At 37.8% G+C, this 16,093-nt stretch overlaps 1 protein-coding gene across 7 annotated transcripts in view; it reads left to right on the top strand.

The window, feature by feature from the left end:
- Positions 1-962: 962 nt before the first annotated feature.
- col16a1 (collagen, type XVI, alpha 1) overlaps positions 963-16,093 on the top strand; it is a 103,952-nt gene continuing 88,821 nt past the window's right edge. For 5 of the 7 annotated variants that reach the window (XM_053489722.1, XM_053489726.1, XM_053489723.1 and 2 more), the window contains exons 1-2: positions 963-1,209; positions 12,520-12,617. In XM_053489722.1, coding sequence (XP_053345697.1) covers positions 12,542-12,617 — 76 coding nt within the window. In that variant the 5' untranslated portion in view covers positions 963-1,209; positions 12,520-12,541. Of the gene's footprint in view, positions 1,210-1,487; positions 1,533-12,519; positions 12,618-16,093 lie in introns of all 7 variants that reach the window. The other 2 variants (XM_053489720.1, XM_053489721.1) reach the window with 2 other exon arrangements.

The raw sequence follows: 16,093 nt of genomic DNA, 5'->3' as shown, positions 1-16,093 counted from the left end.
CATTTTCTCAGTTATTATGCAAACCTGTACCTTACAGGGGTGTCCTTTGGTAAGTTTAATTTAATAGAGAAAAAGTTGAAGATTTTTCAACTGCACTTTAGTGACTGTCTTAAACTTGATACAGCCCATGTCACAGCTGCTGTTTAATGCCTGTTGTACTTACAAAAAAAATCACTGTCTCTAATGTCCAATCACTGATCACCACTGTTTCCCAACAAAAAGCAATAACTGATCATCACTATTTTCCAACAACCAATCACTGATCATCAGTTTCCAAATGAACAATCACTGATCATCACTGTTTCCCAATGACCAATCATTGGTGACCACTGTTACTAATCACTGATGATCACTGTTTCCCAATGAACAATTATTGATCACCACTATTTCCCAACAACCATTCACTGATAATCACTGTTTCCATTGACCAATCACTGATCATCACTGTTTCTATTGACCAATCACTGATCCCAATGAGACATAATTTTCTCCATAACTGATCACCTTTGTGCCTGCTGCTTTTTTGTGCATCCTTGTTAGTATTTTTTGTGCAAAAGTTTTATTTGTAGTGCCATAACCAGTAACTACATATTTCTACATATTTCAATATTGTTTATTGAATAAAGAAAGTTTGATCACTTGTTTTGTATTGTGCAGGGTCGCAGGGGGGCCTGGAGCCTATCTCAGAGCCTACATCAGATCTATAGGTAGTTTAGGTGTGTCGCCTGAAATTCTATTTTAGTCGATTCTATTCTTCATGCGCTCTAATTTGTAATTTGATATGTTAGTGATCAGGATGAATGCGTCAGCGTATGACGTAATGTAGCAACTTTTTTTTTTTTTTAAAAGCATGTGTCAGTTACTTTAGCTCCGAGAAGCTCGAGCAACGTTGGTCCCTTTTGGCCTTCCATAAGTTGGCGCGTCTTTCAGGAGAGAGAGAGAGAGAGAGAGAGAGAAGGAAAACTTTTTTTCTTCTTCCTACCACAGTGAGGGGAGGGGAAACGATAGAAGTTAGAAAAGAAGGATTCCTGGTCTTTTACTTCCCCTTCCCCCGTTAAAAAAGCACTGGGGAAAGAGTGGAGGAGCGAAAAGTGGATTGCACAAAAAAAAAAAGAAAAGAAAAAGAAAAACGGTTTCCAATCCCGGACGCATCGGCTTTTCTGTGGATTAATGTTGTCCTTATTGAGTGGATTTATCGATTGCTTGTAGGTATGGACACACTTCTTTTCCCCCCCATCACTGCATTGGAAGGAGTCTCTTTTTCTGTGTCCATCTCTCTTGCTGGGCTTATAGCAGTTTCTCTTCTGCACTATTTTCAGAATTTTTAACCAAAGGCATTTGTTTATATTTTAATCCCATGAACATTATTTTAATGCACATGTTTAGAAATTATTATATACGAATATTGGTAATATTAAATAAAGTGTATGGAAGCAAAACTTTGACACAGGTAGGTCTTAAAACTTTTGACACTTTGCTCCCCCTAGTGGCTGGATACGACATTGTGGAAAAAAGTAGAAGCATCCGAGTAGGTTAGTATGATACTGGTATAAGACTGGTTTGAATTTTTACTTCTTTAATTTTTCAGTATAAAATAGTGCTTGCATTTTATTTCATGAAAGAAGTCACAATGGGGCAGGCCTTTTTTTATATGATGATGTTGGTGGTTTGATCAAAAGGATGCCGGTTCAAATCCCATCACTGCCAAGCTGCCGGTGATGGGTTATTGACTCGAGACTCATGTATGGTTTTGGGTGTAAATCAGGTAAAAATATGTGACACATGTAAAGTGCACTACAGTTTACAAGCTGATTGATTTTTTTATTGCTCATGCTTAAAATGCAATGTCATTTTTTCTTAAGATTTCCATTTTTGCATTCATTTTTATACCCCTAGCAAAACATGGTTTCTTGCAAATGTTTCCGTACTTGTTTCCACAGACAGGTGAGTGCTGTAGAATTGTGAATATGTTGGATGACTATAGTTGCGACTAACCATCAAGGCTTCAGTGGAGATTGTGTTGAATGAACAGACACTGTGTGATTGTGCTGGAATATATTTAAGGAATTCTTCTAGTTTAAATGAAAGTGACATCCAAATGATGACACGTACTGATAAATATACAGAAAAAAACATCTTTCTCACATTTTTTTTTGTTTGTTAATGGAAGCAGACGCAGATTAGGGAGGAAAAGGCCTGATCAGCCCACTATACACGTGGCCAGCTCTTATTTCACTTTCCTACAAGATGATGTGATCCAGCTCGGCTCTTATCCCAGATGTTGTCGCTATTTCGACCGCCAAGTGAGCAGAGCAGTACGCATGAATCCATGCTGAATTCGCAAGTTTATTTGTTTTCTGTTTTATGAGACTAGAATCATTTTTCTATCTAAATAGTACATTTCAGTAGACTGACAAGAAACTTTGCAAGTTAATTTTGTCAGATTGTTATTATTATTTTTTTTATTATCTTATTAGTGTGTCTTCTAGCTATTTAATTAAAATCTATAATATTTAATCTAGCTATTTAATTTAAGTTCTGGTTATAAGCCAATTTTGAAGTAAGCTTCCTACGTAGGGTTTATCGTACTGCAACAAGACACCTTGCCCATTGCTTTGAACTTTACTTTTGAAGATTTACCTTAGAGGAAACATGTATTTTAATGTTGACGAAAAGACATATACAGAATTCTGCCGGTGTGGATTGTTCTATGTAAATAGGCCAAAAATAGATTACGTCCAAGTCTTGCTTCAGGTCCATGAGGACGTACTCTTACATTCAGTCAGATTGTCCCAGAACTCTAATTAACAATATGCTCATACTGAATCCCCTTCCAGCTGTTAGAAATTGCCGAAAACATTAATGATTTAGTGTCCCAGAAAAAAAGATGGGTTCCCCATTGAGTCTGGTTCCTGTCAAGGTTACTTCCTTATGTTTTTTTCTGTTGGCCATTTGTCCTCCAGAAGGGCTTTTATTCCACCGTCACATCTGGTTCTCTCGTTCGGGAGACAATTCCACGACAAGCATTTTTCCTCTTACCCTTTGAGGAAGACATACGTACCAGACATACCTCATTTCAAGATAAATGATGTACACCTGGCAATGATTGAAATGTTTCACTAATTGTAAGTACCACAAATCGCTACCAGGTAACCTTCGGTAAACTCTTCCTCCCGCTATATGTATAGTCTTGGGTCGGGGGTCTGTTACCAAAGCGGTATTAGATCACTCATGGCTACATCGCTGTAGGATGGGAAAGATGTGTTTGTGACTGCAGATTCTTCAGTTTATTTCCAATGTCTGATTGATGAGGTGGTTTGTTCTTTTTTTAGACATAAAACAAGATAAAACGTCTGATATGTTTGTGGCTGGTTCTTTGAAAGATGACCCCGACTTTGCTTGTGCCCTTCGCCTTCTGGCAAATCCATTTTTTTTTCCCCAGCATGCTATATGACTCAAGGTAAATGTGTTTTTTGGATATGCTGAGCTTCCTGATATATGTCTTTCTTTCCATTTGAGTGAGTGATGTAATGGGAGGAACATGCACTCACTCTGTTCTCCACACTTTATTAAATAAGGTGCAGAGCCAGTTGTAAGTGCCTTAAGGAAGAGCTGTTTAGTTCCAGCTTCTGCTGCAGATGGAAAGTTGGCATCTGTTTCAGTCTGCCACAATTAAAGCATCGTAATCCATTGTAAACCTGATGGAAATGAATGGGGCAGAACACAGGCAACGGCTTTGAGGATTTTAAAACTGTCTCTAAGCGTTAGCTGGGTATTCCATTCCAAGCACAGTTGCATTTAAAGATTGCAAAAGTTTGTATAGTTATATAGTTGAAGCTGCATTATTTGGTTAAGTACCAATCTTAGTTCATTTCTACAGGTTTAAATCACACGTGAGGTGGACTTGCAGGGGTAGGGGCCAGTGGAGATATAATTGCAGTGAAGGTGGCTGGATTGGTTTTAATACACAGTGCAAAGTCATAGCGTATCTGTTAGGTTCTTGTTTCCAACTCCATCAGGTACCAACCATGTCTATCAGTTTAGTTTTGTTCCTCCAGGTTTATTAGGTTCTAACCTAGTTTACCAGTTTCTTCCCACCAGTTTTCAATGAATTTTATTAAGTCTCTCAGGTTGTGATCACAGATCTATCAGGTTCTTTTCTTCAGGTCTTTTACCCTCTTTTCCACCAAAGTGAACCTGGTGCTGGTTTATGTCTGGTGCTAATGCTGGTTCGGAGTCAATCCAATAGCGAACCTCTTAAGAATTGGCTTTTTTCCCATGCGCTAGAGAGCCACATCGGTACAATGCTAGGGGCAATGCTAGCGGCAAAAATAAAAAAAAAAACTGGCAAAAAATGATAACGACAAGCACAACAACAACAATGGAACTTTAACATGGCTTTGTGAGCAGTACTCCTGGCTTTATTTATATATTTATTGCACAACAAAGTGTTGGTGCGACCATGGAACTGTTTTTTTTTTCTGTCTAAGGGCCAATACTGTCCAAAAACTAAGAACTGGTTCGAAATCAGGCACCGGCTTCAAACTACCTCTGGAACCCTTTTTCAGTGGAAAAGGGTCTATCGGGTTCTAATTAAGTCTATCAGTTTATTCTCTTCTGGTAAATCAAGTTGTAACTTATTTTTTTTCTTCTTTTTATCAGGTTCTAACCAGGTTTATCAGGTTCTTTTATTTAGGCATATGGGGTTCTTCTCTCTAAGTACAGTATATCACATTAAAACCACATCTAAGAGATCATTCCTACCAGGTTTGTCAGGCTGTAACTGCAGTTTTTTTTTCTCTTCAGGTTTATCATGTTCTACCCAGGTCTATCAGATTCTTCTTTCCAGGTATAGCAAGTTATACAAGCATGAAGCTTTTCTCATCAGGTCTTATTAGGACATCAGTTCTACCTAGGTTTATTAGGTTCTTCCTTCGAGGTCTACAGTAGCTGATTCCTCTCTCTAGAATTGAATCATGTATAACAGGTTTTTATCTACCCCTGATTCTAATCATTTGTTCTAAATCTAAACTTTGTAATCAAAATGACAAAAATATATAGAACCATACAAGGCAAGTCAAATTCAGATGTGCTTTTAAAGCACGTTTAACACAACTTAGTTAAACAAAGTGCTGTACAATCCTAAAACAGCTGAAGGCTTATAGTTAATAAAACAGTGTTAATATAACAATCAGGTCCCAAAGTATTAAACTACACTTTGATTGACCATTAATTATTGCTTTATTTCCAAAATCTCAGCATTAATAAGCATAAAACAAATAACATCATGTTCCCTAATGTTAATAATCTACTGTACCCATGTCACTGGGCATAAACTCGAATCAGCCATAACTTTATTACCCAACACATTATTTTGTAAGTTCCTCTTGTGCCACCAGGGCAGCTCTTGCTCATCATGGCAATACTTCGCAAAACATCTAGAGGTGTGTTTTTGTGTCTCACTCTAGAATGTTCGAGGAAGATTTTTTGTCAGCTCTGGTTTTAGTCCTCCACAGATCGGACTTGTTTATATAGAGCATCCCATGGGTGTATGGTTGGTTAAAGATCTGATGTGGCCAATCTGGGGAAATTTTCCAATTCTGGTAAATTTGGAGCCTGGATCAGGTCTCATACACTGCAGGATGTCATGCTGTCATTGACATGGCTGTTATTGTGACCAGCATTTACTTTTTCAAGCAGTTTGTGGTTGATTGGCTTTTTTTGGGAGATTTGACCGGGTATGCTGGCCTTTGCTTTCCATGGGCATTGATGAAACTTGGGTGCTATGATCTATATTTATTAGGGATGCACCGAAATTTCGGCCGCCGAAAATTTTCGGCCGAAATAGCATTATCGGTTTCGGCCGAAACGTAAGAAAGCGCCGAAAATAAAAGCCGAAAGTGTCGCCACGCCTCTCCCATCCTCCCGTCTCGTTCGCGCTGTCATTACGCATCAAACACGGAGTATGTCGGCGGTTTGGAAGCACTTGGAAGCAAGTTTTATTATTGATAAACAGCCTTATTACTGTTATTTATTATCAATAAAAGTTTGATTGCTTAATTAATTTGTAGTTTTTTTAATACAAACAAGAAGAAAATATTTTAAACAAGTTTTTTAATGAAGCCATTTTCGGTTTCGGTATCGGTTTTCGGCCAAGTGCATCCAAAAATTTCGGTTTCGTTTTCGGCCCAGAATTTTCATTTCGGTGCATCCCTAATATTTATACAGTAACACTTATCCTGTTCAGGGTCGCTGTGGGGCCAGAAGACACGGGGCACAAAGCAGAATACACCCTGGATGGTGCCAGTCCAGCGCAAGGCCCAAGCTAGCAAGTACTCAGACTCATACACACGAAACGCCAATTTGCTTAACCGGCATGTTTTAGGACTTTGGGAGGAAACTGGAGTACCCAGAGGAAACCCACCATGCAAACTCCAAGCACACAGAGCCGAGGCATAAATCGAAACATTGACCCTGAAGTTGTTCAATATTATTTAGCATAGTTAATGACTTCTTATATCATACTAGTACAGATAATAACATTTACACCAATAGTATAATGCGTATTAATTTCTGACTTGTCTGAAGACTTTCTTTAACAATCACAGTGAAATCAAAAGTTAAAACTCAAAGCAGGTGTGTATATTAATGCACTCATTTCAATATGCTTATTAACCACAATAACAAATTTATAGAAAGAAAAAATATAAAATGCAAAGTGATTAATTTCTTTGTACTTTATCAAATTGTCTCTTAATTTCACTCTCACCTGTATGAAAGGAATTCTGGATGTCTACTTCCAGAAATTTCACAAATATATTAACTCTTAATTTGTGCATTCTTTCAAAAACATTTTGTTATGAAATGAGTGGAATTTCTTCCTACTCTTCTACATGCATTTCATTGTTAACACTGTGAAGCAGAAAGAGCAAATCATTTCAAATCACATGTTTATCCAAGCGTGGAAGTGCGGTAGGGTCTCAGCTGGGTGATGCAGGCTTCATCAGGAATAGCAATATCAACAATTTGAAAGAAAGGGAAAAAAAAAAGAAAAGAAACATTCTTCCTTGTGGTGGGCTTACTAAAAGTGCTTTATTTCTTTCATCATACACAATTTTCACCATGACTTACACAGCTGGAGATTAATTAGCTGTGTGTTATGCGCAGGTGTGAAGGCAGATGTACATGGATAAATTTTGATTTGAATATAAATACAGCAATAATCCCTGCAGAAAATCAAGTCGGCATTTTTTTTTTTGTGTGTACATTGTGTGGGTGAGGGTGGGTGGGGGGACTGTTGTTGGTGTAGGAATTTAATAAATGTAATGAATTATTTGTTTTAAAAAACTTAAAAACTAGCAGAAATATTTTTATGTTTTAGTCCTTTCCTTCGTCATGTACATTTTATAATATTACATTAAAAAAGACAGTATATTTAAAATAAAATACAGATTCACTATTGATATTTAGTTGTGATAGTTTGTGAACTAATCACAATAATTGGGCAAGGTGACAAAAAGAAACATATTTTAATATATGTAACATTTCTATGCAAATCAGATATGTAATACAAAATCGAGGTTTGTACAGTTGTACTTTTTCCGTTTGAATTTTTTTTACATTTTTATTTAGTCAGAAAATTTTATTAAATTCCAAACTGTAGTACACTGTTTTTAAAGCAGCCGGTGCCAAGAGGAATCATAAATTAAGGTTAAGTTGAGGTTTAATGTCTATTTATTTTATATTTCACTTCATTTACATGTCTTTTCGATTGTTTTTATATGCAAAAATATGATTATAGTGTTGGAAACTGGTAATATTGGTAATATTTTTGGGTGGCTGGAACGGATTATCTGCATTTACATTATTTCCTATGGGAAAATGCGTTTCTCAATACGAATTTCTATTTTAAGAACTTGCCTCCAAAACGAATTAAATTTGTATGCCAAGATACCACTATATTTTGGTGCTTTTTTTTTCTTAGAATAGAATTTCCACTCCAGTGTAATATGTATGATAAGTTGAACTAATGATAAAAATGTATTTGTTATTATACAGAATTATGTACATTACAAACTTAGTAAAGTTGACATCAAAATGTAAAATCTACACAGATCATTTTTTTGAGTGAAAATATTTATAAGTACCCTCTCATCAGAGAAATAGTGTAGCATGTACTTTGAAACCTCTTCTTTTCCTACGTGTCATGCATCCCCACATTCATGAGAGACCTCATTAAAGACAACATGAGCATGAATAATGCCTTATTTATACTTGAGTTTAAAGCCTTTTTTTATTTACTGTTAAATGAATCTTGCTTTTAGTGCAGATTTTAATATTATCACAAGCTAATAAGCATGTACTGTTTCTAAAGCTGCATCTCCATTGTAAAAGGTATAAATCAGAGCAATGCTGACGAACAACTACCCATAAGAAATGTATGTATTATATTAAAGTACTAAATTATAGTACATATCATAATTTACCATAGTATTAATGTAGTACTTCCGACACCATGGTAGACACTACAGGACTTTATAGATTATCAGGGTTGGTACTTTGGCTCTTCAGTGGGCACCATGGTAGTACTGTGGTGTGTGTACCATGGTACTATACTTATTGGGTATCACATTCGCTACCAAATTTATCAGGTATCTAAAATGGTAAATTTGTTCATACTGTACTATGTTAGTACATAGTGTACTACTGTTATGATAGTACATATTATTGTAAGGAATATTAAAAGTTTCAACATAGACAATGGCTACTTCATTAAATGTTACATCCACTGGTACTGTGCTCTATAATTTATACCATTATGGTACATAAAGATATATAACATACTGTATTAGAGTACAGGGTGGAATCATGTGGCATACTGTAGTACATGTATGTATCATGGTAGAAGCATATTAGCAATAAGTGCCACAGTACTACACTATATATTACAGTACCGCTATCATCCGACTAAAGTTTCTTTGGGGTATTTATGATTCTGCTAAGACTTATAACAAAAATGGGTTAAGCAATGCATTGTTATTTCAAAAATTTTAGTTAAATATTTAGTGAAGGAATCTCCAGTGTCTTTAACGTTGTATTTTTATTTTTTCGTGTTGCACAACATAAAAAATTTAATTATATTGAATAAAAAATTTAATTGCTGTTGTATGTACTAAATAAGTGAAATAGTTACAACATGCTCATACTGAAAAAATTATAAACTTTGTTATCTTGTATTGGGACTGGATCATCATCGGTGATTAATAATAAAATGAATATTTGTACCGTACAGTATGTGTGCGGAGGAAAAAAACAACAGGGGCTGCTTTCACTCATAAGGGCCAGAAAGCTATGAAAATATATAGACTTTTGCTCCCTCGCTCTCTTTGCATTCATGAGCGTCCTTCCAGCACCCATGCTTCGCTAGCTACACTAAATCTGTTTGGATAGTGAGTCACATGTGAAATACATCCTGCATTTGGGACTGGGCTTTATCTGGGTCAGTTTGTGCAATGCACCCCCCCCCCACCCCCCATCCAACCCGCCTTATCGTGCACATCAGGACATTTGAAACCAGTATACTATTTTTTTCTTCCTTCGGTGTTTTGGATTTACTATTCCACTTGTTTTCTCAGGAGCGACGAGGTAGACATCCAATTTATTTTGCACTGAAACCTATCAAAATTACAGAGAGTCGGTGTGCATCTATAAAAAGTGCGTTTGGGGGCTGCATTCATCACATGGCATTGAGTCAAGAGCACAACAAGTAATGCTTAGGCTGTGACATGAAAACAGCATGGTGTGTGACAGCCCTCCACCGCTGAAAAACAAAATCCCTACACGCTGTGCTTGGCAGCTCATTACATTTTACTACTTGTTTATTGATTGTCGGGCTTTGTCTTCCCTTTTGAAGTTGCTGAATCCCTGGCTTCTTGAAGTACTCTCAATGCGGATGTGATCGATTTTTACTACGTGGTTGATGGCGAATGGTCATGGATCACAGTAGATATCTGCTCGGAGTCTGTAACTGCTAGCGCACTACCGTGATGATTTTGAATTTTGACCACGCCAGGCAGAGAGCCAAGATTCTGAGAGACACTTATCTGTGCAAGCCAGATGGATACTCCTTTTTTTTTTTTTTTTTTTTAGCACTTACATTGAAAACAAATTAGAGGAGAACAAAGCAGCCGCGAGCTTCTATTGTACCCCCGTAGAATTAAACTAAAATGAAGAGATGGCTTTGACACACTGAGAGTCTGCGATATAGCTGCTTCCCTCTTCTAATGGATGTTGTCTTGTTTACAAAGAGCAATGTTGACAGTGTCGAGGAGAAATTCGCTTTTCTGGACAGGGCATTGGAAAGCGAGGCGTTCAGCACCTTAAGTTAGGAACGGGAAATAATTCTCGGAGAATGGTGCACTTGTTTTTTCCCTGCCATTACAATATGTCAGTGGTAGTATACAACTTCCCCAAGGCTTTTAGGTTGAGTCAGGGGATGCAGATTGAGGCCTAACTGTCTACGGCACCAGGGTGTAATGTGCAGAATAGTAATAAAGTCTTGTTCCGTGGTCATTTTTCATTCTGACAGCTATGTTTTGAGGCATGTCAGCAGCATTCAATCTGCTATAAAAGCATGAAAAGGATCCGGCGCAATCGTGACCTTTAAGGTCGGCAACCAGATAAGAAAGGCATTAATCAGAGATGCAACCAAGGTGTCAGTGGTAACTCTTTACCCTGATGCTACCACCACCGCGCTTCATTGCAAGTATGTTATTCTCTGTATTAGTGACCCAGAGTAAGTGCTGGGTACCATTTTGCCTCATTGATTTTCTGCCAGTCAGTAGTGGTATGCACTTCACCCTTTGTGAATAAAGATTAGGCCTGCCTATCTGTGGCATCCAGTCTGTAATATAGGGAATAGCAATAAAGTCTTGCTTCATGTTCATTTTTAATTCTGATGTGTCAGCATTGTAAAATGCATTATTAAAACATGGAAAGTACTGTATATGGCACAGCTCTGACTATGTCAAATGGTTGATGAAAAAGAGTGTTGGTTAGCTTCCACCACCATGCTTCATTGCAGGGATAATGATCTCTGTTGGTTTTCTGCCATCACGTTAAGTCAGCAGTAGTATGTGATTTAATGCTAGTTCAATTATAGAATGCAGATTAGGTCTACTTATTTCTGGCATACAATCTGACATTTACAAGAGAGCATTGAAGTCTTATTTCATGGCCGTTCTTCATTAATGATAAATGTCAACCTTATTTAATACATACAAACAAATATGGTACAACCACAACTCTGGCAGAGTTCAGATATGAATAGTACAGTAAAAGAATCAACCCAGGGCGGTGCTGAACTTCATAACACACTACCACTACCATTCTTCATAGTATACGTGGTGTTCTCCAATATGGTTTCTGCCATTCGTATTACTTTGTGCCATGGCCAAAATGTACAGGGCATACTTTTTTCATCATCAGTAGTACATAATTTCTCCGATGTGTCTCACTAGCAGTCAGGAAGATGCAGATTACCTATCTGTGACATCCAGGCTGTAAAAAAAAAAAAAAAAAGGATAGCAATGAAGTCATGTTCCATGGCCATCCTTCATTCTGACAGTTGTGTGTTAAAACATGAGACATGCCATTCTGGGTCACTTTGATTATAAGAAAAGCACTAGGGAATGTAAGTCCAGGCCTTGACAGGAGCTACAGAATTTTTTAAACTGGAGTTTTCCATTGACACGTGTGTTGAGCATGAGCATGTGTGCTTTATCAAGAGTGTAATGTTCACGCCTTGAGGCATACAGTATGTGCCAGACGTGAACAAATCCTCGCCACATACCTTTGCCTGTTTATAATTAGTTTCAACTGAAGGACATGGGGACAAAAGTGAATGTGCATGTGGTTCGTAAAATGCAGCATGCACTGAAATTATATAGCTGTGGAAACAGTTGAAGTGAAAAAAATATGTCCATCTTTTTGCACCATACTGTTGACTGTTTAATATTAGATTCATTAGATTAGGAATGTTATGTGTAGTTTCAGCCATGCATTTCATTAGGTTTTATGCCAGGTGTGTGTCAGTTCATACTGAGACAGTCGCACTGAGAGAGGCACAGATGGGCATTGTAATGACAATCCTCAAGGCACATGGGTTACAAAGCTTTATAGGAACCGTTATGGGCAATTAGGCCAGTTTACACATTTCCAAGGACCTGTCCAACCTGAAAGCCACCTTCATTAATCCTGCTTCAAAGCTTCTTTTTAATAGAGCCAAACAGAGGACATTAGCATTAGTATTTATGTCTTTAAACGTGGGTGTATTTTCAGCATGTAATCAACTTTTATGTCCTACTTCTTCCTCTTTGACCGCTACAATTAACCCTTAAGACATATTTCCATTTAGTGAAGATTAATTATGGGATTTTTTTTTTTTCGGGATTCGGGTCTTCATTTTGTTTAATCTCTTCAGCTTTAAAATGTTCATTTATTCTCTTTCTTCCGTTTTAGGTAGGAGTAGACGGAGGGAGCCATGAGGATCATCTTGTGCTCCGTTGTGCTGCTGACCATCTGGTCAGGTCATGGAGTTCGACTGGAGGAGTCTAAAGGTGAGAAATTTGCAATATATGTAATACCTTCTTTAAATAACTTTTAAAGCTCTGTTGAATTTGTGAATTTAATGCCTAAAAGACAAACAGGCTTTTAAAAAGTGCTGTTAGAAAGACTAATACATTATATACTCACCAGCACTTTATTACAGTAGATACACATTGCTAGTTCTGGGATGGACTTCCTGAGTTGGCTTCAGAACTGGTTTAATTCTTGGTGGCATAGACTAAACAAGGTGTTAGAAACATTCCTTAGAGATTTTCGTCCATATGGACCTGATTGTGTCATGCAGTTACTGCAGATTCATCGGCTGCACATCTATCTCTCCTTACACCACATCCCAAAGGTGCTCGGCTGGATTGATCTGGTGACTGTGGAGGCCATTTGAGGACAGTGAACTTGTTGTCAAGCTCAAGAAACCAGTTTGACATGGTTTTAGCTTTGTGACATTTGGTTTATCCTGTGGTCATAAACTGATGGACATGGCCAGCAACAATACTCAGGAAATAAGGGGCCCAAAGTGTGCCAAACAAATGCCAGCCTGAACCATTGCCACAAGGCAGTATAGATTCAAGCTTTCGTGTTCTTTATTAAAAAATTCTGACCCCATCACCCAACTGTCACAGCAGAAATCGAGACCCATCAGACCAGGCAAAGTTTTCCAATCTTCTGTTGTATGATTTTTGGTGAGCCCATGCAATTTGTAGCCTCAGTTTCCTGTTCTTAGCTGACAGGAGTGGCACCTGGTGTGGTTCTCTGCTACTGGCATCAACAAGGCATTTTCGCCCACAAAACTGCTGCTCACTGGTTATTTTCTGTTTTTCAGACCATTCTCACTAGGGTTGGTAGTGTGTGAAAATCCCAGTAGATCAGCAGTTTTTGCAAATACTCAGACCAGCTCGTCTGGCACCGACACCCATGCCGCGTTCAAAGTCACTTAATTCGCCTTTCTTTCCCATTCTTATCCTCTGTTTAAACTTCAGCAGATGAGCTGAATGCATAAGTCGATGCTATGTGATTGGCTGATTATATATTTGCAGTAACAAGCAGTTGAACAGGTGTACCTCATGAAGTTAGTGTACACATTATGACCATTTAAATGCATTACTATGGTGAAATTCTTAATACTAAGAAGTGTATTTAACATTTACGGAAGTTATATTGGTTGGTAACGTAAGGCCCCCCCTTTGAATACTTTATATTGAGCATCTCGATCTGGATATTCTACCACATGTGTGACAAATTGCAGTGAAATAATGGGAATAAAGCACTCCCTGAGGTGTTATTGCGAAATAAATGGAACAGTTTGCATCAGACTACTGAAGCAAGACCTGGCATTAATTAACATGACTAGATATTGTGGCTATGTTGAAAAGATGATCTCATACTGTATATACAGTGGTGTGAAAAAGTGTTTGCCCCCTTATTGATTTCTTATTTTTCTGCACGTTTGTCACACTTTAATGCTTCAGATCATTAAAACTAATTTAAATTTTACTAAAAGATAACAAGATAACACAGGTAAACACGTCAAGCAGTTTTTAACTGAAGGGTTTTATTATTATTATTATGGAGCACCTGGGACTCAGCTCATCTATGTGTCAGTGGATCTCCAATTTTCTGACTGACAGACTAGAGGCAGTAAGGATGGGCGGACATGTCTCAGCCTCACTCACTCTCAGCACTGGAGACCCCCAGGGTTGTGTTCTGAGCCCCCTGATGTACTCTTTGTACACCTATGATTGCGTGGCCACTACCAGCTCCAGCACCGTTATCAAGTTTGCTGACGACACTGTCGTGGTCGGCCTGATCACGAACAACGACGAGACGGCCTACCTGGAGGAGATTGGAAATCTGGAGGACTGAATCTCCTCCTGAACGTCAGCAAGACAAAGGAGCTAATAGTGGACTTCAGTCCACTATTAGGACTGAACTACCAGACTACCAGACCCCCGTCATCAACAGAAGCCCAGTGGAGAGAGTGGACAGCTTTCGATACCTCAGTGTTCATATTACGCAGGACCTGTCATGGTCCTGTCACATCAACACCGTGGTAAAAAAGGCCCGGCAGCGTTTGTACCACCTCAGATGCTTCAATTAAAAAAAAAAAAATTCTATGTACAGTATATATTTCTATTTTTATATACAGTATATTTGTATTTTAATTTTAATTCTTATCCTAGTTAAATTTATTTTCTATCATATTTCTTTTATTTCTCAATATAAGTTTTAATTCTCTATTTAAGGTCACTGGCGGTCGTATAAGCATTCCACTGCATATCGTACTGTGTATGTGACAAATAAAGTTTTAATTTGAATTTATGGAAAAACTAAATTCAAAACTACATAGCCTTGTGTAAAAATGTGTTTTCCCCCCTTTTGCTACAGTGTGTGTGTGTGTGTGTGTGTGTGTATATATATATATACTCGAAATATATAAGGACAAGTATATATGTCAATATATATTTGTCCTGATATATTTTGAGGTTATATGTGTCTATATATATTGTCTAGTATATATAGGAGTTGTATACCACTGACATATTTCTAGTATATTTTAGATTTAAAGCCATGCCTTCTGGTTGTTTTTTCAGCTCTTGCTTTATATACCGCTCTGTTTTTTATTTATTTATTTGGAAAGAGGCTCCTTAACACTGGGGATTTTTTCCTGTGGGAAATCATTTCCGTTAGCGTCTGCGCTCTGTCTGTGCCGCCTCAGGAGAGCCACTCTTGGTGCTAAAGGTAGCACTGACTAAACTCAAGCAAACTTCCAGTGTCACAGTGTTCATCACCTCTCAACTTCCCTTACAGCTTCTTTTCCGGAGAGGTATTTCTACAAAGCTGTCGAATGCATGAGGTAGAAGTGAAAAAGAGGTGATGAAGAGAGAGGGATTGAGGAGGCTAACCGTTTTCTTAGCACTTCTTAGTACAGAACGTTCCTGAGTCACACTGCTTAGCATAATCAACTCTCTGCACAATCTGTATTCTAAAGCAACAGATTTTTTTTTTTTTAAGGAATAACTTCTCTTTTGGGTTCAGTATGCTGCTGAGATTAAGCTTTTTAAGTGTCATGTTTGAAAAAAAAATGCAGCATGAAGTTAGGAGGCAGTGGCATGGAGGATTTCGTGATACGAGCATTTTTTCCATGCTTCTGCATGGCAGGCGAGAAACCTACCACCGAACCACCAATGCCAGTTGTTGTTGGTGAAACGTCTGTTTTAATTTCTCTTTGAAATGTGCTTTCAGCTAAAAACCCTAGAATAGGGATCAAATTAAATTGCATTAAGCAAATGAAATTGCTAATGATCCACTCTTCACTCTCAGAATAGAATTTCCAGACATATCCCTTTCTCTTTACAGCTGCATAAGCCAAAACTTCAAACCAGGTATAATTCCAATCAGTCTTTGTGTGCCTTGTATATAATTTTAAATTTTTTTTGGTCCGTATTGACATCACCGTGGATTAGTCGGCTGC

Source organism: Clarias gariepinus, chromosome 28, assembly GCF_024256425.1.
Source record: "Clarias gariepinus isolate MV-2021 ecotype Netherlands chromosome 28, CGAR_prim_01v2, whole genome shotgun sequence".
Taxonomy (NCBI): domain Eukaryota; kingdom Metazoa; phylum Chordata; class Actinopteri; order Siluriformes; family Clariidae; genus Clarias; species Clarias gariepinus.
Note: the sequence above shows the minus strand (reverse complement) of the source record. Positions and strands in the feature narration are given on the sequence as shown.